General features: G+C 35.5%; 1 protein-coding gene across 4 annotated transcripts in view; it reads right to left on the reverse strand.

Annotated features, from left to right (window-relative positions):
- The window catches only part of EPHA7 (EPH receptor A7), a 179,652-nt gene extending 163,676 nt beyond the window's left edge, over positions 1-15,976 (reverse strand). For all 4 annotated transcript variants that reach the window (XM_009205682.4, XM_009205684.3, XM_009205683.4 and 1 more), the window contains exons 1-3: positions 15,641-15,976; positions 11,109-11,173; positions 6,811-7,480 (exon numbers count right to left, since the gene is read on the reverse strand). In XM_009205682.4, coding sequence (XP_009203946.2) covers positions 6,811-7,480; positions 11,109-11,173; positions 15,641-15,737 — 832 coding nt within the window. In that variant the 5' untranslated portion in view covers positions 15,738-15,976. The remainder of the gene's footprint in view (positions 1-6,810; positions 7,481-11,108; positions 11,174-15,640) is intronic.
- Positions 15,977-26,315: the final 10,339 nt, after the last annotated feature.

The raw sequence follows: 26,315 nt of genomic DNA on the forward strand, positions 1-26,315 counted from the left end.
TTGTGCCTGTGAATAGCCACTGCACTCCAACCCGGGCAACATGGCAACACTCATCTCTTAAAAAAAAAAAAAAAAAAGAAAGAAAGAAAAAGAAAAAGGAGAGATCACCTAATAGGGTATATGTGGTATTTAATTTGATATTGTAAGGAAAGGCAGAATTTCTACAACAGGGAGACCATAAGAAAAGATATGGCACCTACATAGGAAAAAACAAGATAGATTAAGAACAAGGAGAAAGGTACTGCCAGTAACCAACATCAGAATTTGAAAAAGAAGCTAGGGAAGCCTCTTCAAGAATGTATATAATTAAGGTATAATAGAAAATTGTGAGAGACATAATTGTTAATTTTTTTCTTTTTAGTTGAGGCCAAATGTTAAATAATGAGACATTGTAGAAATATCTATGGGCATGCTTAAGGTAGAGTAAGAGAACAGCAGGCAGAGGGAGCAGAGGCTTCAACTGTGATAAAAATGTGACTGAAAGTTAGAAAAGAAGATAAGGTGAAGATGAGGAAATTAAAATGTCACTGTAAATAACAGATAATTTTTCTAGGTAATTAAAAGCCTGAAGCTTTCTGAATAATGATACCATGTTGTGTTTTACAAAATACAATCTGATGACCATCTAAAGAAAGAACTGGAATCAAAAAGAGAATGACAAAGCAAGTGAAATACTTAGGATGTTGGGAAAGGTAGAGACACGTATTTTGTAATTATGATAAATGAAAGAAAATGTTCAAATTTGTATAACCTTTCAAGATGTTCTGAAAAAGTTTATGTTCATAAAAGACTTTGCAATAGATAAAATGTTCTTCTATAAAGACATGATCCAGGGTATTGATTAGGAATAAGGATTCTGAAGCTGAACTAGCTTGATTAAACAGCAATTTACCACTCTGTGATTATAAGTACTTAACCCACCATCACTATGCTTCAGTTTCCTTACATTGTTTTTATTCATGAATTTATATACATAAAAACTTATATAAGATATATAACCATATATATGTATACATATAATCATATATATACATGTTTAGAGAGAGAGAGAGATACTTTTTACAGTAAGACTATTTTTTCTCTTTTAAACTGGGTAATAATAGTCTCATTCTATTACACTAAATTAGTAACACCTCCCTTTAAGGTTAAATTACTTAATACATGCAAGTACTTAAAATAGGACTTGGTATCTATTAACAACTAAAAACGAACAAAATCTATGAGCTGTATTTATTGAATGCCTTCTATTAATATCTTCTACCTTTTATATAATTTAAACCATACTTGCCATTTACTCCTATAGTACCTGAGCCCTGTTATATAGAAACCAACTTAATGTAAAAACCCGTATTTTGAAGATATAATTCAAGTTGTCTTTATATAAGCTACCTGGTTACTTAGAACTTAAAATTATAGTGTATAAAAATAAAAGTTAATGTTCAAGATGTTTTGAATTATAGACAGAACAAAACATCACCCACAATCCCACTACATGGATACATTCATTGTTAGCCTATCATCTATTCTTTTTCCTATGTATATTTTGCATAATTCTAAACATCATTTTATACAAATTTTTGTTTTTTCATTCAAAATTATTAATACAAATTCAAAATGCCTTTATAGCATTATTGATATTTTATAGACTAAGTTCAATCAAGGTGATATGCCTTAACTTTGGACATTTGGGTTATTTTCAATAATTAAAATTACATACACTGTTAGTGGAAAAAAAGGATTACGTAAAAGATTTTTTTTTTTTTAATGAAATGCCTTCTTAGATAAATTAACGGGTGTGAAATTACTTGATTAAAGGATATTTAACTATTTGTGGCCTGTGAGATATATGTTCATTTGTTCATCATCATGAGGTTTCTTTACTTAGCAAATTCCTTGTTGTATTGTTAATAATAAGCATTCATTGATTATTTGCTATGTCCCACATACTATTTTTAGGGTTTGTACATACATTACTTCATTCAATACTGACAAGAACCCTATGAGGGAGGTACTATTTTTATTAGCCCCATTTTATACTTAAGGAAATTAAGGTTTAGAGAGATTGCCCTACTTTACGCACCTAGTAAGTTGTGAAAGCAGCATTTTGAAACTGACTGTAGCATCTGAGCTATTAACCCACTGGTGTTTCCTACATTTCTGTGTGTGTATATATATACACACACACACACACGATTATAAATACTATATAAAGACTCAATTGTTATGAAAATTTCATGGTACAAATTGCATGCTACTTGTCTGCAAAAATAAAGTAGTTTTCAAACAAGTTGATCAAGAAAGAGAGTTTAAATATTGTTAATGCTATAAAATTGAATGTATTGTTTCATTTATTAAATTATACATATGTTCATAAATTATATATTATTAAAATAATAATAGACCTCTTAACATTAATAGAAACTATTAAAAAGCAGCTATCAGTAAAATTTCTTATAAAAATTATAAACATATGATTACTTGAATTCCCCTTTACATGAAATCATGAGAAAGAAAAATTTTACTTATTTGCTTTCAAAAAATTTAAATTAAGCAATATAAGTAATGCAAGTAAATCACATTTCTATATTCTGATATATGTGCATGTAAATCTTATGTCTTTGAATTTTTTACTTCCAAATGAGAAGAATTTTGTGCAAGTAGGATTATCATCCAAATCAGAAAAAACATTTTTCAAAGCAAAAAGAAGCAGTGTTAATTAAAAAAACAATTATCCCAGGCATATCGGGCATATGGTCACCCTACATAGAATAAAGTTTTATTAGTTTTTTAGTAACTAAAATCTACTAGATAAAGTCCAGAACAAATTTTAGGGAAGTAGTGGTGTGGGGAAAAAAGACTTGAATTGGTAAACAAAATTTTTGAATTCTTACCCAATTTTGTTACTTATTAATATCTCTGAGCTTCAGTTTCTCCATACGTTGAAAGAGAGAGAAAAATAATAATACTTTCCACATCTTAGTGATGTGGTAAGGTTTAAATGAGAAACTGAATGTGACTGTTCAATATAAACTGCAAACTGCCTATGCAAATCCAAGTTATAATATCCAGATCCACACTTTGACAAGCACTATTCTATTTTCTAAATGGAATAAAATTGTACAAAAGTTACAAAAATTGAAATATATTTCAGTAGATTTATTTTATTAGTCTTCCCGAAATATTTACATGTGTAAAATATAACAGGATCTCTCAATTTGTAAAATAACTGTAACTTTTAATCTAAGAAAATATATTGACTAGTTTGCAAAGTTGTTATGTAACTTGTAAATTTAAAAAAAATGACAATAAAAGTATACTAAATGAAATTATAAATTCTTAAATCAATATAAAGAGATGCCCTCATAAAAATACTATGTTTAAGAATTGGACAGAAGTTCTCCACATATTAGTAGACTTGAGAAGGATTTGATTTTCAAAATTGAGCTATTTTTTCAGTCATGAAGAGAAGCTCTTACATCAACTGTTCGAACCAACAATCAGTTTTTTATAGTAATTCATATTTCATATTGTCTTCTAGCAAACATCACAATAGGCTGCTACTTCAAAATGTGCCCAGATAAACTTGCCTTTAAGTGGCTAACCACTCTCATTTGGCTAGGGACTCACTAGCATCCTCTCCCAAACACATTAGTTTTCCTCAATATGGGACTGGAATTTGTTTTCAAACTCTTAACAGGATTATTGAAAGGAAACAGGAAGAATACTATAAAGGCAAGCCTGGAGTGATTCCAGAGGCAAGTACTCTTGCAGCAATGCATTGGAATTACGCCAAGGAGGGAAGTGTTTTTGCAAATGAACATAGTTCCATGGTTAAGTAGAAGGTATTTAATTCCTTTGTCAACATTACCAAGGCTAAAAATTAAGAAAGTTATGTCATAAGCAATTTACTTGACTTATAACAACGCACACATATTCTTTCAGTTAAACCATAAGGCGGCATCTTGCCTCCTTTAACCATGTTTTTTTTATTTTTTAATGAACTGTTACTACAATATTAACACCTAATTTCAAGTATTCAGAGGCAGAATTAATGAAGATGATAGTGGAGTAATTTTATTTTATTTTTAAAAACCTTGGTATAGTTTACAGGTAGCAATAATTTTGATAGTAAAATGTTTCAATTCTTCCAATTAAATTTGACAAATGTAAGTAATTTTATAGTACCATGTTTAATGAGATGATTTTTTTCATTTGAAATAAATTGAGGTTTATTTTTCATGATAAATATATCTACTTACTGTGGTTTAAGACTGCTTTTCTTACTAAATTCTATAATTAGAAGCATAAAACTCGAGCAGCTCCTGTTCACATTTTCTTACGAATAAATGTGGAAAGCACATTTTCTTAACAAATAAATGAGTTAAATTGCAAAAAGTGAAACAACAGCCACAAAAACCTGTAATCTTCTTTAAAACCTTTAAAACACAGGGCCTTTAATGTTATTTCCTATCTTTTCTCATATAAATTTAACTGTATACCTTTATACGTATTTCTGCTTTGTTATTTTTCCCATTTTAATTGTGTAAAAGTTTTAAGTTCCTTTGTCATATCAATCAAGATCTGCATAATATTGAAACTGCTGCTTTCACAGCTAAAGTGCAATAATGTTCCTAAAATTTTTTGTAACAGTTACTGCTGAATCCACCATCACTTCAAGTAGCTGTTAACCTCTTGTCAATAGGAACATTGCCTTTCATTGAATTGATCAGTTCATCACTGAGAATATTTCTATACTTACCCATTGGAATAGCATTTTGCCTACAAGCAGGGATAAATCTTCATCAGTTTCTGATTTCCACATATATGGAAACTGCAAGATTTTCTACTCAATTAGAAATACTGCCAGTGAGGGAAAGGGAAAGAGGACAATGGGAGACAGGCTTGACTCCTTCAGGGACATAAAAGGAGACTGCTAAACTGGCCTATGGGACCTGAACCTGTATCATCTCCATTTGTTTTGCTCAGAGTTCACTTCACAATGTCACCTCTGGTGTAGATGATAATTGAGTGCAGAGCCATAGGCACTTTACATGCTTAGCAGCCAGCCACATGAAGTATTTAACTCTTTGAATAGGACAGAAAAAGATATTTGCTCAGTTACTCCATTTGAAAAGTATATCCAGTACAAATATAAAGTGAGCCACAAATGCAATTTTAATATTTCTAGCCACATTAAAAAAGAGTAAAAGAAACAGCTGAAATTAATTTTAATATTATCTTCTAGCCCTTTTTATCTAAAATATGATTATTTCAACATGTAATCAACACTTAAAAATGGTTAAAGACATATGTTACTTTTTTTTTTTTTTTTTGGCAGTACGGCTTTCAAATCCAGTGTGTAACTTATACTTACAGCACATCTCAATTTAGAATAGTCACTTTTCAAAACCTTAAGAGCTACATGTGGCTGCTGGGTACAGTACTGTATAGCACAGGTCTAAATTTTTTTAAAAAAATTATTTAATTTTAAAAATATTCTACTAGAATGTGAATTTTATGGGGAAGTAATCCAATTTACATACGTATATGAGGCACCTAAACACTATGAGCCATGAATTCTATTTCCTAGGATTCTCCTTGCTTTGTGATTGAAACTAGGGCAATATTGTTGCCCAGGCTCTAAAGTCAGAATGTCCCAAGTTTGAAGGTAAGCTTAGACAAATATTACTAATGTAACTAGATATCTTGATATCCTCTTTTTTTATTGTATAAAATAGAAATGATAATGATACCCACCTTTTTAAATAAGCTTGCATATATAAAGGAAATGGAGGAATGTCTGCATATACTAAGTTATCAATAAAAGTTTGTTATAATAGCTATTATTATCAGTGGTCCCCTTTAGCTCAACTAAGAATTGCAAGTATAAAGCCTGTGCTTCTGGCTTTGGCATAAAATATATATATAGATATAAGTGTTATTTTAAATGTACTACGTTTTATATATCATAAGTTAAAAAGAGACACTAGTAATGTAACTTTATAATTTATTTTCATAAAACCTAGAAACAATATCTATCAATCTTGAAGGCCCACATGACATATTTTTAAATATTTAGCCACATAATGCTAGGAAAGAGAAAAAAAATGGTTTTATAAAACAAAGAAAAAGGTTTACTAATTCATACATGATTGTTTCAAAACATGCAATTGATGTACTATAATAACTAAAACTTTACTTTGGCCCACTTCCACAAAAATGTGGTCATTTTTGTATTTAGTCCAAAAATAAAAATCACACCTTTCGCAGATGTAACCACAGAGATTTAGTAAGTGAAATTTGAAAAATTTTGTATCAAAGTTACAGTATTTATATAAGATAAATCTAAAAGTTTATAAATGTATTCGTTTATGCCCTGCCTGTCACTAGAGCTCTTATTCACAACCTTCTTAACCTCCTATTTACTGCTACTCAAGGTACCAGACAATATGGGTTTAAAAACAGGAGGAATGGCATCTCATTAAATCCTGTTAAATGTCACCTCAGTCTTGCCAGGCTACAAATTCAACTACCCAGACTCCTCTCTCAACTCCATAGCCCAAAATGCAACTATTGACTTCCATATTAAGCATAGGACACATTAAATTTTAGTAACAAATATCTTTATCACCCATATTGATTATATACACTTAGTGCAGATGCTACCGTAGGGCAATCACTAAGTTCAACGGTGACTTTGTTTAAGATCAGTAGAATTGCGCTTCTGGTACAGAGCAGATTCACTTATTCAAGTAACTATTAATGTTTATAAAAAGACACAGTAGAGTTTTAAAAGGACATATTACTTACGTTCACAAGTGTCCCCTTTCTGCTGGTAGCCCGCCTTGCAGATACATTTTCCAATGGGCACTAACCATTCTCCTTCTGCACTGCAGTGCATCCTGGGGGAGTTTTCCGCCTCTTCCTCTGCACTGCTGACACATGTCCCTCGAACCTCGACTAAAGAGGAAAATTCTGAACCAGTCACTGTATCTGGAAAGATAGCTAAGTTCTCAATAATGGACCAGCACTTCTTGTAGTATACTTTGACAGAAACCAAAGCTATGCAAGCCCCTACATCCTGAAAGGCAAGATAGAATCCCTTTTTGGACAAAGGTCCAATCTCTCTCACCTCAGTGTTAAGCTTCATCTTTCTTTCACCAAGGTCACCTTGGGTAAAACTTTCATCTGCAGCAATGGTGTCTATTTTTACATAGAGATTTTCTCTTATATTCCTGCCAGTGTCATAGTCTGTTTCATAATAGTACAAATTAAATGTTTCCTTGCAAGTTCCCAGTACTCCAGGAAGACTGTTACAATCCCTCAGGGTGAATTTCAATTCTACAAAAATCCTTTGTGCATTGCCTTTAGAAATCCAGTTAGTCCGCAGCCAGTTGTTTTGGTTGGGCTCCATGACTTGGCACACCTGGTATGTTCGTATCGGGGTATAGTTCTCATCCAAACCACTAATTTCTTCCCACTGCAAAAGTTGAAAAAAGTACATCAGGCATTCAGCAAAAAATAACATTTTGCTTTTGAAAGTGCAAGTACTTCACAAACGTGGATCTTCGAAAAAGTTAGGTTGATTCCTATCCTGGCAAAACTATAATCCAGAGAATGCAGGATTCCAGGTTCTGCTTCATCCTGGAGGTGGAACATACTTACGCTGCTTGCTTTGTGTATACATACAATAAATATTTCATTTTGTTTAATATCTTTTTGGGAGTATATTAGTGTTCTTATTTTTACATCTTTGCTTATGTTTACGTTCTTCATTGAGATTATCTTTTTGGGAGTATATTAGTGTTTTTATTTTTACATCTTTGCTTATGTATACGTTCTTCATTGAGATTTTTATAGACTAAAGCTCACAATTATTTAAATTACCAGTGAAAGTATATACGTATGGATGCCTGGTAGGATTTTTGATAACTCAGTTGACATTTTAAGTGTCCATATCATACTTACGATTACAGAGTACTTAAAAACATGAAGAAGAAAATGCCAACAGTACTCTGAAATGTAAAAGTATTCAACAACATGTTGATATTTATAATTTGGAATATTTTACAATCTTTGCAAAATGAGATGTAAGCAAGTAACATTTTACAGAGCTATTTATTTATTCCAGTGTTATATATAATATTGTACACAAAGCCACATAACTATAAATAAGTAGTTATAAGAGTATGATTCATTTTTATAAATAAATTGCTTTCAATAGACAATCAAATATACATGGCAAATCTGCATGCTGGATCATATTTAGTCACTTTCTGACAGGAAAAATATCAGACGTTTAAAAATGTACATTTATATGTTGATATAATGTATACTACAAACAAATCTATATTAAATATTTTCCCAAAAAAGGAAAAAAAAGTGCATTTGTCAGAATTTGCAACAATTTCAAACTATTAAACCATATATAATATTCTCTGCCACTCATTAATCAATAAAAGCATTTCACCTAGGAGCGTTAAAAGCCTAAATGAATAGTAGTATATGTTTTTTTCTTACAATTATTAAAAAATTTCCCACTTTGTATTTATGATGTCTTAATAATGAAATTGTCATCTGTTAATATTAATTTCCCCAATTAAAAATGCCAAATACAAAACATTTGTGTTCAAGTCCAAAGTTGCATAGCATACAATATTTAAACTATTGTTTCAAGAAAAGAAGATGAGAAAATAAAAATCATGTGGTAAAGAGTTTTATTTAAAATACCTGATTTGAGTATTGATTTATTTAAATGTTCTGTACAACATTAATGTATACTTTTAAAACTAGTCCTTAGAAAATTAACAAGACTGACAAATTAGCTATATAATACAATTCAGAAATTTCTTTGGTGATGTTACATATTTGGTATGATTTTGTTACACACTGCCTAATATCATGAAAGGTACTCAAATGTAGTAAAGAACCCATTTTAATGTTCAGTTTTTACTCAGTTCAGCTGGCATTTGTGACTAGTTAACAGTGTGCATATCTTCCCTTTGTTTCAGTTAGCTGCCTACAGTCTGAATGGCAATCAGCCAAATATAACCAAATGCATCCATTTGGATGGGTAGATTTCAGTCTCTTCATTAGACTGAAATTACAAAAAGAAGTAAAACTAGTAATGATATATACCAAAAAATCAAAAGCTCCAAAGATAAATGTGTTCCTTTTTAACAACTCTCCAGTTTGAAGAAACCAAAGCTATTTTAAAAGAATATATCCCAAGAATTCCTTTATCTAACTTCAAGAACAAATTTATTCTTTCATTCTGTATAAGAAAAATCAATTTTACTACCCGTGAAACCCAACTAATTTTTATTTTTACTTAAAATTTTATTCCAGAGGGGAATGCTTCAGGAAAACTATGATGTAGAATACAAAATTGAGACTACATAAATTCATTTAACACAACTATTGTTTTATTATCTCACTTTCTAAGACATTATGAACATTTCCACAAATGATGCCATTGGGAAAAATGTCTTCATTCAGATACTGCATTTTTATAGTACGTTTACAGAAATGTTTTCTCAAAACTTATGTCTCAGGAACATTTTCTTTACAGTTAGGTATTTACTCACATGTGAACTAATCTATTGCACAAATATAGAAAATATCGTCAATCAATTGTTTTCTAATATTACATGTTGATGTCTACAGATATGCAGGGTTAACTGTTAACTCAAGATACTTTGGACTGACAAAATGCCCATTTGAGTCCAAGATAACATTGACAGTCACAATTTGTCATTTTGTATATTACATGGATGAAATACTACAATCATATATCAGTTTACTTCTCCTCAGAGAGAAAACCATCCTCTATCTCTATTTGTTTTAATTGATGGATGGTAGAAAATGGGCTACATCTGTCATTGGCAAGAAAGGTGTTTCATTTTTTATCATGAATGGCTGTCTATAACATATATTATTTTACTCACAGAAACCACTTCTCTCAAGAAAGGTATTATATTCATACCTCCAACTCATGGAATTTTTATATTTAATCTGTAAAATGGTTGTCATTTGTTGATAATTTATCATAACCAATACAGATAACCACAATATGCATGAAAGAAATCTCTTAAAAATTAAATTTAATGAAAACTGTATTTTAAACAGATTTGTTTTGTTTATATTTTACATTCTTAAACTTTCAGTTCCTGACATGTTGATTTCATGATCTCAACAATCTCTTTCAAACTTTCATTCTTATCTTTGCAAAATATGCTACAGTTTTTATATTATAACTTATACTCCACACACTTTTGACTTCAGATTTTTTTTAAGGTGCCAAAGATAAACTTAAATAGCAACAGGGTATCTTCTCCTTTCTCAGAGCCCTCTTCCTCGATAAGGAATAAAGAATGTGCCCTCTCTCACAATTAAAAATAAGACCTGAAGACACGGATACTGAGCTGTATTTACGTATGAAAAATAATTGTTAGTATTTTTAAAGATTTACTAATATTTTGGTAGATTATTATTGGACAATTGTCACTCATATCTGTTGCAGATTTTTATTGTAATATGTGCAGGTTTTGCCATAATTTCTGCTAAATAACAGCGGATAGTACATAATATAAATTTGGAGAATCTATATATTATGTTATAGCAAACTGTACACCAAATAGTTGAACATAGTGATATTTCAAAGTACATTTTGAATGATGCCAGAACTGTTTCAAAAAGAGGAAAACAGATTGATTACTTACTGTTTTAAAGAATTATATACCACTGACATGGTGATTATACTAGAAATATAAAGCAACTAAAGAGGTTTAAGTGAGTTTGTGAAAGGAATGTTTGCTGTAATTAGTTAGCATTTATAGCCTGGACCCTGAGGTATTATTCCACACAATAAGAACTCAAAAGACTATGGTTACGAGGTTTTGTTTTTTCCATTTCCCCAAGTTCTAAGTATACCTTCTCTAATCAGAGTACTCAATGTCTCATTATAAATATAACATAATATTGGACAAGATATTTGGAATTGAACAGTTTATACATGAAATATGTGAATAACTACCCTGGAGGGAAGGGAAACGTTTTGTTTCTTATTTTTAAAAATAAAGTGATATTTTATGATGAAAAAAACTTACCCCATTGGGTGGAGAGGAAATCCACTCCAACTCTGTTTGTTGTGCTTTAGAATCCAGCAGTAGTACTGAAAAAGAAAGTTGTATTTCCAGATGTTACATGAAACACTTAAGCACAAAGTACACATGTAAACATTTTTAAGGTGAATCTTTTTATATGACTATCATTTTATGACTTAAGATATGTAGTTATTTATGTAAATGAATGATATGAACACCCTCCTGATACATGTATATTCCACTTCCTTAAAGGAAAAAAGATACTAAGACACCAATATTATATTTGCTATTCTTTAATTATGATATTAAAATAAATCTTAAAATGCAATATTAGAATAAAAGTGAGGTTAGAAATTTTATATGTGGTATATTAATTCTACAGTAACTATATATTAGAGTTTTGTAAACCATTGAGCTGTTAGAACTTTGTCAAATATAATGAACATACGAACATAATAAGGTATAATTCCTACATTACTTTTGATCCGTCATTAATTCATAACATTCTGCCAGCAGTATTTTCTATTGTCTTTTGATAATTGGAGTTTATCTTTTAAAAAAAATTTTCACATACAGTGTCTTTTCTTAAGCTAAAATGAATACAGAAATGTTAAAATTATGTTAAGCAATGTTATCAGAAAACTAAATTGCCTATTATTTGCAAGATTTTTATTCAGGTTAGTCAAACATCAGTTTTTTCAGCATTTTTTTTTAATTTCTAAATTTTCAAAGTGATAGCTAATTCTTAAAATGGTATAAACTCTGACTTGACTTCTAAACAGTTGTATTTCACTTTTATGCTATCAAAAAGCATAATGCATTTAATATGTATATAAAGTGTTATAAATGCTCCTGATACTATCAATATGAGAATGCATTAGAATATCATATATTAATAACATAATATTTCTATGTGATATCTTTTATTTCTTTTTTGGACAATTACTCTCTTCTAAAGCACTCATTCTTTTGGTCAAGCTGGTTTCAGAGTTACATGAGTTTTTACACTTTAAAAATATTTATCTGACTCTACACCATTTTGACAAATGCATCAATATGTCCAGAAATAATACTCAACATATTTTAAGTATGTCAATAGGCTTAACATCAGTCTCAGCAAAATGTTAAAATTTTGACTTAAAATACATGCTTATATGAACGTTTAATAATTATACAACCCAATCACTAGGGATAAAAATATGTATTTGAAAAACAAGAAAAATCTGTTATGATAAGAAAACAAAGGAACAATTGATTATGTGTTTAAAGGAACAGTTGATTATGTGTTTAATTCCTTCACACTAGTCAAAGTTACTAACTGTAAATGAAAATAGATATAGAGACACTAGGATTTTTTGTTTGTTTGTTTAGTGTTTTACACTTAAGACTCTCAGGGAGACTTTGACAGGAAAAAAAGAATAAAAAACTTGATCAGCAACATTTGACTCCCTTTCAAATGAGAAACACACACACAACACTTTTAAAATGTCAATTTGTATTTCCACTTGTAACATTGATAAATCGTTGGACTAGCGAATTTATATAAAAAGTAATTTTTAAAGTTTATTTTTATCCTCAACAATACAGATGAAGCCCAAGGAAACAATGTGGGTGGCCAGGTACTCTACTCTTTTTGAGATGCTTTATTTTTATTTTTCTTGTGTGCTGAATATAGACAACAGGATTTTAAATCCAGGTGACCTTCTTGGGTCATTTCCGAGTGTGAAATAAACATTGCGAGATTACCGTTTATTGCCATTCTGCAACCCCTCAGCTCAGCCTGGGGGTGGAAGCTAAGGACCTAAGCAGAGAGCAGTGACGGCCAACAAGTTAAGAGAGAAACAAACTAACAAATTAAAACAAAACAGAAACCGGCCCGAGAACGTTTAATCAGAAGCCGCTCTCAAGTGATCAGTGCGTCTCTCTTCTGCTCGGTTCGCTCTCTGGTTAAACCCTCAAGAGAGCGCGTTTCCCTTCCCGCTCGGAGCAGAGTGCCAACCTCCCTTTGCGCCCGCGAAGGTGCAGTCAGTCCCTGGGCTCACCCGGACGCTGGGGACCAGGCCTGGGACTCCGGGGCTCCGCGCCCCGCTGTGAGGGCCGAGAGGTGATGGGAGAGGGGCTAGATTGGGGGCGCGCCCTGGCTCACCCAGGCAAGGACCGCGTGGGCAAAGGCTGGCGTCCCGGGGCTGGGGCGGGGCCGTCGGAGGGGCGGAGCGGGGACTGCCAGACTGGCGCGCCAGCCGCCCCAAGCATCCATTACGCCTCTGCCAGACCTGGGCACTCCAGGGAGCCAGTGGCGCCCTCGCTCGAGAAGGAGTCGGGAAGAGGAGAGTGGCTTTCGGGAAGGATCTCCTCTGAGGAAGAGGCGGCGGCGGCGGCTTTTACGGAGAGAAAAAGTAGCAGCTGCACTTTGCCTCCAAGCGTCAGTCTGACACGCGCTCCCTGTAGCGATGATAACTGACCTACCCGAGAGAACGTGCACAAGGAAAGTGAGGGAAGGGGGTTTCTTATCTTCCTCTAGTCACCCCCAAATGCCCCAGGAGGCCCGGCACCTGCTCCAAGCGGTTCCCAGCGCTAGCCCTTGGGTACTGCGGGCCGCCTCGGGGCTTGTGGGCTCCTAGAACGCCAGCTCTCTGTCGCCGCTGCGCCCTAGAAGCGTCGCCGCCTAGAAGCCGGGCGCACTCGCCGCCAGCCAGCCACCGATCACCACCCTCCCTCCCACCGCCCCCGCGCCTTTTATATATCTCACTTCTGCATCTAAAGAATTCAGGCTCCTAGAATCAGAATCCTCTTCACGTAGCTTGCACCCAGAAGAGCAAAGCGAACTAGACATTCTGGCTGCAGGAACCTCTCCCCCTAGTGATGCAGTTATTTATAGCCCAAACTCCAGCCCGAGTCTGCGTGTGTTCGCGCGCGGGGCTTCGCCGCGGCGGTGAAAACTTTTCCTCTGGTCCGCTATTCCAGAGGAATCACAGGATGCCAGGGCTGAAGGTTTCTGATCGCTAACGTCAGGGGAGTAGAAATGTGGTTTTGGAGGGGATGTGTGTGCCTTTCTAGCAGATGTCCGTCCATCTGCAAACATGTAACCGCCAGCTTGGAGGCACGGGGTTCTCTGAATGGGTTCAGCATCTATACAAGGTTGCAGATGTGGAAAGTGGGGTCAGAAGGTCAGGATGAATGAAGGACTAGAATGTGGCGCCGGGCTGGAGGGGGGCTTGAGTGAACTAAGAGGGGTGCACGATGAGAATAAAGAAAAGCCGCACTAAGTTTTCAGAAATAGATGAATCAAGGACCTACATGTAAGCCCCCAACCCCCCGCCCGATAACCACCATGACCTAAATTTGAAAACAGATTCCTCTCCCTCTACATATCAGGAATAAGTTATTATTTCTCTTCTGCTTTTAAGAGATCGAAAAATGAAACTTACATACACAGCCTGAAAGACCAAGGGCGAGGGGATGAGGGGGAGTTGAGGGTGGGATTGTGACACAGCTCAAAAGCAAGAGACTTCCATGGCTAGGGTTTATTTTTCCCCAGCTCCAACTACAGGCACCGAAAGGTATTTTACCTTCTGTCAAAGGTTCAAAGAAGGAAAACATAACATATACAGGCTTATCTATAATAGCTTGCCAAATAAAACCTGCCTTCTCCTACCAGAACCAACCCTCAGGGTTCAGGTCTTTGGCAAGGTTTGGCCATTCGGATTTCTCAATTGCTGGACTACGGGGCAAATAATTGGGGACTTGGAGTCGCCCAAGCGGCATCTCTTTACAAATTGCACAGCTCCAGCCCGCCCCCTGCCTCCACCGCCCGACCAAGCCCGCTGGGCTGCAGCTGCCCCCACGACCGCTGGGCCTGACGCGCAGCGCGCGCTGAATGGAGACATCCCAGGCCCGCGGATCGCGCGCCGCACGCGGCGCTTCACCTCCGCGGCGTTATTGTTCCGCGCTGGCGGCCGAGCGCCAACCGCAGGACCGCGCCGCCGCCTCCGACGCAGTGAGCACTTCATTAGTAACCCGAGCTTTCCGAGCTCACCGAAGTCTCGGTCCCTCTGGGAAGGCTCCGGGCTCCCGCCACTCGCCGGCGGGCTGGCGAAGACGGTAGGGGCTGCACTTCCCAGTCTCCAACCTAACTCTGGCCGCAGCTCCCACAGAAGGCGAATAAGGAGAGAAGGAAGACAGAGCTAGAGAGAGATGTGACCCGCCTGAGGTACTAAGAAATAAGCTCGCCGGCCGTTCCTCCAACCCCACCCCACCCCCGTTACTGCTCACGCCCTCCAGACTGCCCGCGCCAGAATTCCCGCACCCGTCGGATGGACGGCCCCAGGCACAGGGCTGCAGGCGGCTCGGAGCAGCCCCGGCTCTCGCTCGCTGGTCCGCCAGGAGCGGCCCGAGCGGTGAGGGGGCGGGGAGCTGGCGGGGGAGGGTCGCCCGGCGCCGGAGGCGCGGCCGGCGGCGCCGCGGACGAGCTGGCTTGTGCAGGTAGACAGCTAAATAAATAAGTCAGAACAAACTTTGCTTTCCCATCACCTTACCTTCCTTCGCAGCCTGCGCCTCCCCCGTGTGTGCAAAGCGGAGCAGCCAGATGTAGCATAAAATAATCCATGAAGGGTACCGAGTTTGAAAAACCATGGTGCATGAGCAGGTTTTATTTTAGGTTTCTGTTATCTTGAGTCGTGGATTTTTAAATGCTGTTTGTTCCGAAGTAGCTTTTGTTTTATTGTGCTCCTTGCATCGATTCCCCTTCTCGGTCCCCGATCGGCTGCTCCACGTTTAGCTTTTTTTATTTCCCCCCCCCACTCCTGTTCGCTCGCACCGTGTTTGCTGCCTGCAAGTCTCCGACTGCAGACCGGCCGCTTGCTCCACACTCCAATAATATCAATTAGGGGGGAGGGGGCGGGGCTCCGAGCCGAGAGCCTCCGCCACTCGGGCTGAGTGGCAGGCACAGTCGGCCTGCCAGGAGGCGATTCCCAGGGCCAAGGGGCGGGTCCCGGTGAAATGACCGCCTCGGCCTCAGGGGCGGGGTCCGAGGCAGGAGCCAATCGGTGCCGAGCGGAGTCAGGTTGCTGGTCCAGGATTCCCCTCCAGGTTCTGAGCTCGCGCTAGATGTTCGGAGGAGAACAAGGATGGCAGCAGAGTTGTGTGCTGCTGTGGACGCTCTGCTTTTAGCAACCGCAGCTTTCGCAAAGCAGAATAAATCCGAGAATAACGCTCCCAACTTACTCTTTTCTAGAGCTGTACTCCGCGCGATCTTTTAGAAACCAGAGGCGAGGCAAGCCTTCTCTCAGCTACCAAGCACGGAGCCCGGACAGTGAAATGAGCTGTACCTTTAAGTAAAGTGTCTTTTACTTTTTTGTTGTTAGAACCTCCGCGGGCAGGGTAACCTTGTTTTTTGCCTTTTTGAAAAGTTTCTACTTCTCTTTTTCTGTTACTCCAAGAGCAGTCAGCTTTGGGTACCACCCACCACAATCCCTGCAAGAATAAAGTAACCAAATGTATTATGTTTAAACAGTGTTTCCAAGAGTTTGCAACAAGCTCTGGCAAAAGAAACAGAGGAAAAGGGAGTGGGAAAGGAAGTCTTTTGTTTTAAGCGACCCTTCACCTCCGCCCTATCTTTTCACCATAGTTTGTTGAGGGAAGTGGGACATTAGGAGAGAACCTTCTGACGGTTGCGTATCGTTTTTTAACGCGTTTATCATTTTCTAAGGGTTTCCTTGGATTGCCTCCTCTTTGATAGTATTCCATTTCGCTGCATAAATTACACATAATTTTAAAGAATGCCACTACGTATTAAATTCATAAAGCAAGACCTTTCTCTTCGCAAGTATTTACCATTTTCAGGAATTATTCAATGCTTATCTTTCAAAGAGAAACTAAGAATAAAAAAAAATCATAACTAATATCTCCAGTTGAATTCATTCAATCCGAACAGCAAAGAAGGCTGCGTAGAGAAATCTGTTTTCCATTAGGCAGTTTTGGACACTGTGTTCAAGAGGTAGGTAATAAGAGGAAGAACTTTAAAATTTTAACTGCCAAATCTTCAATTTCAAAGGTCACACAGAGTAACTTGATCACATGTTTAAGATGAATTTCTTTTTTTGTCCTATATTTCTTCCTTTTCAAATATTTCTCATTTATGATTTTCTTTTATTTCTGATCGATACAAGGTTTGATCTCACATAAGACTCCAAACTTTTTCCAAACTTTCTATCTGGAAATATAAAGTAAATTGAGTTGTTTCTGGTGTTTATAGTAGAGACTTCTCAAAGATGACAGCCCCCAGATATTTATTTGTATTTTATGTTAAATTGTCTACTGTAGTTTTTATTTGCCTAATAACATGGAAGAGAGTATGAAATTTGTTCCTTAACCCTCTTTGATTCTGTAGTTTCTGAAACATTTCTTAAATGTTACGTATTCCTAGCCATTATGCCTATTTAATATTTTAGAACGTGTATCAAAAAGCATCTTAAGTGCCCCTTAAAGGATGCATAGAAAATGTAAATAGATTAGCCTTAGAAAGAGACAAAAAAATGTGGGGAGAACACAGTTGTTATAGAGGAGGTGAAGCTTTATTTACGTAAATAGATGATTTAAGGATGAAACTTGTAAACTGAAACATGAGAGTTAAAAACATAATTCCTGCACTTAGTCTTTAGAACTCACAGAACTACAATCTCACAAATATTAAACCACTTGTAATAGTTAAAATGAATTCTCCAGGATTTCAGCACTTTCCCCAGGGTCTCATCCCCACTTTTTAAAGTGACACCAAGGTAGCCTTTAAAGTTTAAAGTATTCCTTTCATCTGTTGAATGACTAATACTCAGTGATGTGAATACAAATACTTTTCCATTAAAACCGGGAAACCAAAGAAGTAACATCCTTCACTCTTCTGATGAGTGTAGGTGGTATAGTGAGTCCTCTTTTTGTGTCCCTTCTCTCTGTCAGACACAGGGGCATGTGTAGCCTTACTCTTATTTTTAGAGACAAGAAGTTTCACATTAAATGCACATGTGCCAGGCTGCTGACAGTTCTCCCTGCATAGCTGCACAATGATACTCATTTTTAGGTTTTTCAACCTTCTCTTCTTTCTTTTGTAGTATTTAGATGTATTGACAAAGAATTCGGAGCATTTAAATAAAAATAAATGACAGTCAAGAAGACAGTGTTCAGCATACAGTATATGTTTAATATATAAATGTACACTCGACTGTATTTGACTAATGATAATAAATGTTTAATATATAAATGTACACTCGACTGTATTTGACTAATGATAAAGCATATAGACCTATTTGTACATGAAGTCACTGACATAAAAATAATCAGTATAAAAACTTTCTCATTTTAAAATAACATTTAATGGTGAACTTCGTCACACCATTACAGTTTATTTTAGCTTCATTTCTATGATTTAAGCATATTATTTCTAGAACAATTATTTTTAATAATGTGAGGTGTTTGTATTTAAAGTGATTTCAAAAGAAACTTGTCTTCCAGAGCAATACCAAATAGTGTATGAGACCAACACTTGTGCGCCAAAGCAATAATTCTGAAAACTAGTTTTAAATTTTTATGCATTCATTGTACAATTAAGTTGATAGTGTCATCCACATGTATTTAGTGAATTTTAAGTAAATGGAAACAGAGACTAAGACCTTAATATTTCAATTTTATATCCCCTCTGTTGAAACATCTATAATAAATGTATAGTGGAAAGATGAAAACTGCCTCTCTTCAGATACAAAGGAGATATACCCAATTTTAATGCACTTTGTATTATTTTATTTGTATAATTACCAATAATCGCATCACTGGACATGTAGGAAAATGTACAAATTGAAGACACACATTCCAAATGAGGGTACACCTGCTATTTTGTTTTAACTTGTTACAATACTAATATTTGCCTCACTGTTTACCTCTGGGAAATATTATCTGATTTTAAGAGAGAAATAGGAGTAAATTATAATGACTTCAGGGAATAAGTTCTATGAATTTTCAAATAAAAGAAAAGGATATACTGTGTTTGTCTAGTATTCAGGCCATTTGAGGGCAAAGGAACAGTTGGAGATTTCAGTATGTTACAAATCCAAGACTGTCAAACTAAATAGTTAACAACAACAACAATGAAATCAAAGGGCTGTTTCTGTACCCGCTACTTTTGTACTTACCATCAAAATGCATTCACAGCTGGCAAATGTGAAAATGCAAGTTCATCACAGAAAAAGAGTAATTTAAACTGAATTAGAAAAGGTACTGTGCAGAAGAAATTGATTATAAACAGAAAAGAAGCATTATGTCTCAGTTAATAGATATTACAGAAAATTGGGTTCTGTGATTTCAGTCAAAATATAAACAGTCAAAATATAACTGTGTAGGAAAATCATTTACATATTTACATTAGCATTATTTATATAGTGTATATAAAATGTTTGTGGTTTAATGTAAAAATGTGCATAAGCTAAGCTCATTAAAACGTATTAATTCACTAATTTTTCTAAGCTCAGATTTAGCTGAAAGTATAGAAAGAGGTCAGAAATTAAATCATAGGTCAAGAATGTATTTTGTGCTTTTGTAAAATTTCACACACTTTTATGAGGTCAGATAAATGACTAAAGTTCAGAAGATTACAATTATAATTCTTTAAGTACAATTTCCAAGTTAATTTGAGACAGTTTAACAAATAAAAATATAATTTATATCTAAATTATGAGTCTACTTGAATATTGCTGAGGTACCACTGAAATTTTCTAATCACTTAAAATATTAAAAAGTATTCCGTCAAATTACTCTTTTTAAAAATCATATTAAAATAACAAAATGTAGCTGGGAAAATGTAGTACTTTATACTTGAAATCAAGTAGCACATGTTCAGTGGTCTTAGTGGATTTTTTTTTTTTTTTTCCAAACTTGATTTCGCATGGGGAGGCTCTTTTATTCCGTTACTTCTAGTTCATTTTGCCATAAATCACCAGGACTGATAGGATGAACTGGCTTAAATTATTCAAATTACTTCTACATGCTTCCATGGTTTCTCATGTTGCAATTTTTAAGCTCTTCACCCAGAGGATTTTTAGGTATCAAGATCTGTGACAATTCAGCTACCACCAGGGGGCAACAGGACCTCTGGGTGTCCTGGACAATCAAGTCCACCCTGTACAAGGTATAAGATGAGTTAATTGTGAAATTGTATGTGTGTGTATTTGTGCATGTATATATACATATATATTATGAATATATAATATTTGTCTCATTGATTACTTTTAAGTTTCTTTCTCTCTGGGTACCTATGCCAGCCTACAAAATGCCTTCATAAAAATTTGTGAGATGTCCTATGACCTATTTTAGTCCATAGAGGCCAAGTTAAATAGGCTCTCAAAGGCACATTAGAAGGTGAATTATACTATGGAAAAACTCACTCCAGTTTTGTTTTTGTTTTTGTTTTTTTAACTAAACCGAAGAATTGTGAGTTTCCAGAGAGACCTCAGATATACTCTTCCTTAGTCTGTTCCTGCTTATCTTAGTCTTTTACCCAAAGAACAGGGCCAGGCTGGGATGAAGCATGCTCTGGGACTTGACAGTCCAGAGATGTTAAGGATCCTCTGAAGTTCCCAGAGAACTTTCTAGGCTGAGGAGTATTTTAGACACCACACCTCATCCTAGTCTTATGCCGTGGTTAATACTAAAAATGAAATTCTGTCAAAACTTGCCTGACTAATCTCATAAAGGCCTAAGAAGAGGTCTAAAAAATATAAAGTTTCTATGTATTGTAATAATGTGGAATTTCTGTTTTAGAGAAAGAAATGCAGGAGTAGTGCCCCCTAGTTGTGAAATTGTAAAGCTGTGGACATTCTCTCCATGGAGGAAGGATAAAATTCTATACATACCAGAAGTGATATCTTATAATACCTCTAGACTTGACATGCAGTTGTTCTCTTTGAAGAAAAGGCACGTTTGTATAAGAGACAAGGACCTTCCTGGGAGGAAAGGATCCAAAACCTGTCCCATTTTAGTTTTAACAGTATTAGAAGCTCTGAAAGATTACAATGGTTCTGACTGAGAAAGAAATGAGCCCAAGTATCACAAAGAAGTGCTCAGTGTGAGGGAAACAGAATTAAGCTTAAAATTTACTGGGTGAAGACATTTGCTGAAACTCAAAGGCCTTGGAACCCAGCAACCTAGCTATGGTATTTATGCTGATTACACAAGTATGAACTAAAAGAGCTGTACCATTTTAGCTCAAAGGTGAAGTGACATTATAGCATGGAGGGATCTATATAACAAGATATCATACTAAGTACAGCCAATTTTTATCAGATATACAATATGACAGTGATGTAACTAAAGTCAGTAGTGCACTGAACATTATAATCATCTGGACAAAATATAATCCCTTTGGACTGAGTGTATGCCTAGAGATTCTCAGGAGGAATTAAGGAGAGCAGAAGCCCTCAAAAGGGAGATGCTAAATTTGCCCATTTGGACAAACAAACTTAAAAAAGATAAGTGACTGTATTTCTTCTTGATAATGTGGAAAAAACTGATTAAAGATTCACAATCTGACTGTCATAAGATTCCAGAAAGAGAATGGTGACCAAAACCTCTATCAAAAGTAGGCATTTCATGTATTTATTAAATATAAAAAGGCACTAGGGACATATGCAGATGAATAAATCATAACCCAATACACAAAAGACGTAACATCCATCATGATGCCTTTGTGACTCATGTTTCTTTTTGAAAACAGGGAGAATATCATATACTTAGAGAAGTAGGTAACCATTTAGTTTTTCTGTGTTGATTTCAACAGTGATGATATCTTTATAATTGCACTATTGACCATAAACTGAAATAAAATTCAATGCACAGTAAGGATTTTTATCATCTGACTTGTCTAAAGTTGTTTTCTTTTCCCCTCCCTGCACTCATATCAGATAGAAAATTTCATAAAAATTTTGCATCATCTCAGATTTTATGAGGTTATTATTATCATTGTTTAGTTTCATAGGCACATTGGCGTAGATAAGCTACAGAATTAACCTGGCACATTCTCTATTTGATTTTAGATTGATGAAATGACTGAGGTCAATCTCAGTTTAATTAAGTATTTTAATATCTGATAGTCACTCTTTCAGCAGCCTTTTAACAAGCAGGCTTTGGTGGCGAAGTCTGTGAAACTTAAAAACATGAAAATTCTGGCAGAAAGTTCCTTCATTTAAAGATAGATGATAACCATAAAAGACAAAACCTACTTTATCTACCTCACAAGTACAGAGAAAAGAGAAATTATCCTGCATTTCAATAAGGAAGGACAAGATCCCTTATGAGAGTTCTTTAAGATCTCAACCTGAAATTAATTTTTCTATACTATCATATCTTTGTCTTTATTTTAACAAATTATAATATATTTGCATATACCTTTGATTTAAACTTTTGAGGGAACAATTACTTTCTAAGTTTTAATGAAATGCAGTACAATAATTACATGCATATTCTTAGGTACTTTAGAGAAAGTCCAGTGGATCATCACATTTTAGATAAATGGTAGTTGTGTCCATTTTAGAGAATTGGCAGCTCTGGCCCAATCAATTATACTTGCTTGGAAGGCTATAAAACAGGGAGGAGAATGATACTGAATGAAAAGGAAAGGAAAGTAGTAACATATTAGAATCCATGTTAGAGTTCTACCTGGTCAAATATCTTAAAATATGATGAATATTTAAAACAAATGCTCTATATTTAGCCATTTTAATTTTTAATTAAGGTTAAGACTTAAATAGATCAATTTTTTGATCAGAGAATGAAAGTATGAATTTTATATAAATTGTGCTGCTAGAGCTATATTACGAATATATCTTTATAGTTAAAATTTGACTAAGTGTATTTTGTGTACCATTGTACAAAATGTGTAATTTTGCATTTTTTATGCTTTATAGATTAATCTGAAATGTATTCTCTAGTAATACTTGTAATTCAAAATGTAAAATTTTCAAAGCTTGCCATTATAAGGCATTTATCTCAATGCTAAAGTAAATAGTTAAAATGTATTTCTTTAATGGTGTCTGATTCATCATAAACATAGATCTAGAAATATTTACCTATTCAAATACACATATCTATCATTTCCAAGGTCTATGTGTTGCATAGATTTTGCATATTTCTCTACACCCAGTGGAAGCCATCTTAGTCTCTATCCAAACTAAGCCTAGCCTTAGGAAGACAACATTCAAAGATCACGAATTAAATATTCAGAGGACCATTGTTTCATTTTTGAATTAAAGTCTGTCTGTTTTCCTAAAATTGGTATTCAAATCTCTTAAGAACGACAGTGTATATTCCATAGGTAAACTTTCCACTTCCCCATCCCTCTAATGGCATCCTTGTCCAGAACCTGGCCTTATGCCTTAGGCCTTGTTAGTTACTGATACATCATCTTGATGTGGACAACTGCCATCTGCCTGGATGTGAACTGCTCGTCAATGCCTGACTTTTCCTCCACCTTGTAGACAACTGCTACTATGTTTTTCTGAATCTGTCTGATGTTAACCATTTGCAAATAGTACCAGTCTCCCTGTCAAAATATTTATTGAACAATATACAACCCGCCTTTCTAGGCTACTTCCATCACCTAAAGATCCAAGCATTTCCCTTAGCAAACCTAGTACATCTTATTCTGGCCCTGACCGCTTTCATTGTATCCCATGCTGCAACATTTAGCCTGCAATATATTCTCTGTTACATGATGAGGCACTGAAGAATTCATTCAGATTTTGGGACATCATGTTGTAGTTACCATATTGTATTTGAAAAATGACTGGTTTTAGAGGTAGTTATTTTTTCTTCTCTTTTTCCATTCTTTGCTTCTTCCCTCTGTTATTCTTTATTTCCCTTCACTCATCACACTTCAGAAATACATTTTGCTCTCTAGGTTTTCGCTAGATACTGGCATGCAAAAATGACTAGGAAATGTTCTCCCTTGTGGTCCTCAAGAAATACTTACTTTAGTATATGGCAGAAGTACACAATTAACAGATACTGCCTTTTAATTGAGATAGGTAGATATCTGATAGATATATTCAGAGCAATAAATCAGACTGGAGAGCATCCTGTTAGGGACTGGCATTGTAGATTGACCTTGAATTGCCAATAATAGGTGGTCCACCAAAGGGGAATAGGGGAAAGGAAATCTCAGGGAGCAAGATAATATGTAAAGGGCACAATGGGTAGTATAAAAGTTACACTTTATTGATGAGACACTACCCTAGGCATTTTAAGCTGAATAAATTTAACTTGGAAAATTAGCTGCTCACAAAATTTTTTGAACGTTATTGTACTAGTTATACATAACTGCATAACAAATTAGCCCAAAAGTCAGAGGCTTAAGAAAACCAATATTTATTATCTCATAGTTTTTGTGGGTCAGGAATCCAATCAACTTAGCCAAGTCCTCTGGCTCAGGGTCTTCCACAAAGTCACAATTAAGATGTCAGTCTGCACTGTGATAATCTCAAAGCTGAAGGGGAGGATTTGTTTCCTAAAACACAAGTGACTGTTGTTAGGTGTCAGAAGACCCACTTCCAAGATCACTCAGCATAACAGTGGCAATCTCATTTCTCACTGTCTGGAAACTGAATGTCAGTTCCTTGCAACACAGACCGCTTCATAGGGTTACCCACAACTTAGCAGTTTGTTTACATCCAGAGCCAGGACCACAAGGAAAAGAGAGTCAGAAGGGCACAAGAAAGATAAACGTCACCATCTTTTTGTAAGTTAATCTCAGAAGTGATACCTAGACTTTTCTGCCCATTGCAAGCCAGTCACTAGGTCTTGTCCACACTCAAGAGGAGAATGATACACAAGGACTTGAGTACTTGGATTCAGGATGATTGGGACCATCTTAGGGGCTGTCACCTATGAGACTGAAGAAACTGGCTTTCGACTGGTCCTCCAGGAATGATCACCAGATCAGTGCAGAACTCTTCAACACTGACACTTCTGCACTTGAAACCACCTGTGGAACGAGTTTCAGAATGCATCTCTGGAGCAGCGATTCTGGAATCAGGAAGCTGAAAACAAGAACCCTTACCCCTCAGCTACCATTGCTGCCACTGTTCCCACCAACCAGGAAGCTGAAGAAAAGTCAAAAACACAAGACATTTTCATGGTCTTTCTTGCCAGAATATAAAGCCAAAAGAAAGGCAGTAGCTGTGGCTTAACTTTCAACTTCCAAACCTTATGTGATTTCAAGACTTTGAGCAACAAAGTCCATTAATATTTCTAAATGATAAGAGACACCATTATCATTTAGAATTAAAAAAAATTTGAAGAGTAATGCATACAAGGAAAATGTACTTATTATAAGCATACAGCTTGATTGATTTTTGCAAAGTGAATACACTTGTGTAACCAGTAGCGAAATTTTGAAACAGAGCATTAACAACTTCTAGAAATCCCCCCTCTTGTCAAGTCTCAATCTCTTTATAATAAAAATGTTTTTTCCATTTTGTGTGGTTTATGTGAACTGAATCTGTCATTATGTAATTTGTGTCTGGTGTAGTTGTTTAACCAATTGAGAAATTTGTCCATGTTATTGAGCATAGTGCATGTAGTTGTGGTTTCCTCTATTTTCATGGTTGTATAGAATTCCATTGCAAGAATAAACCAAATTGATTTTTTTATTCTACTGTTCATATATATTTAATAATTCCTTGCTCTTGAAAATTATAAATATGTTCTAGAATTCTAATTTGATGACCATATGCTAAGACTGAATGTTTGTGCCCTCCAATAATTCAGTGTTGAAGCCTAAGTCCCAACACAATAGTATTTGGAAGTGGGATCTTTGCATGGAATCCAGATGGATGGATTTAGTGCTCTTATAAGAAGAGACAGGAGAGATGATCTCTGCCATGCAAGGATACAGCTAGAAGATGGTCATCCGCAAAGCAGGAAATGAGCCCTCACCATAATCCAACCATGACAGCACCTTGATCTCAGACTTCCTACCCCCTAGAACTGTGAGAAATTAAGCTCTATTATTTGCATCAGTGAATCTATGGTGAAATGAATCTATGGTGAAAGAAGCCCAAAGCAGTACACCATATATGTGCATTTTATTGGATGTATTCTTAGGAGTTGAAATACTGGTTCACAGAGTTGCATATGTATGTATATGTATATGTTCATGTGCCATTTGGATATCAT

Source organism: Papio anubis, chromosome 6 (assembly GCF_008728515.1).
Source record: "Papio anubis isolate 15944 chromosome 6, Panubis1.0, whole genome shotgun sequence".
Taxonomy (NCBI): Eukaryota; Metazoa; Chordata; class Mammalia; order Primates; family Cercopithecidae; genus Papio; species Papio anubis.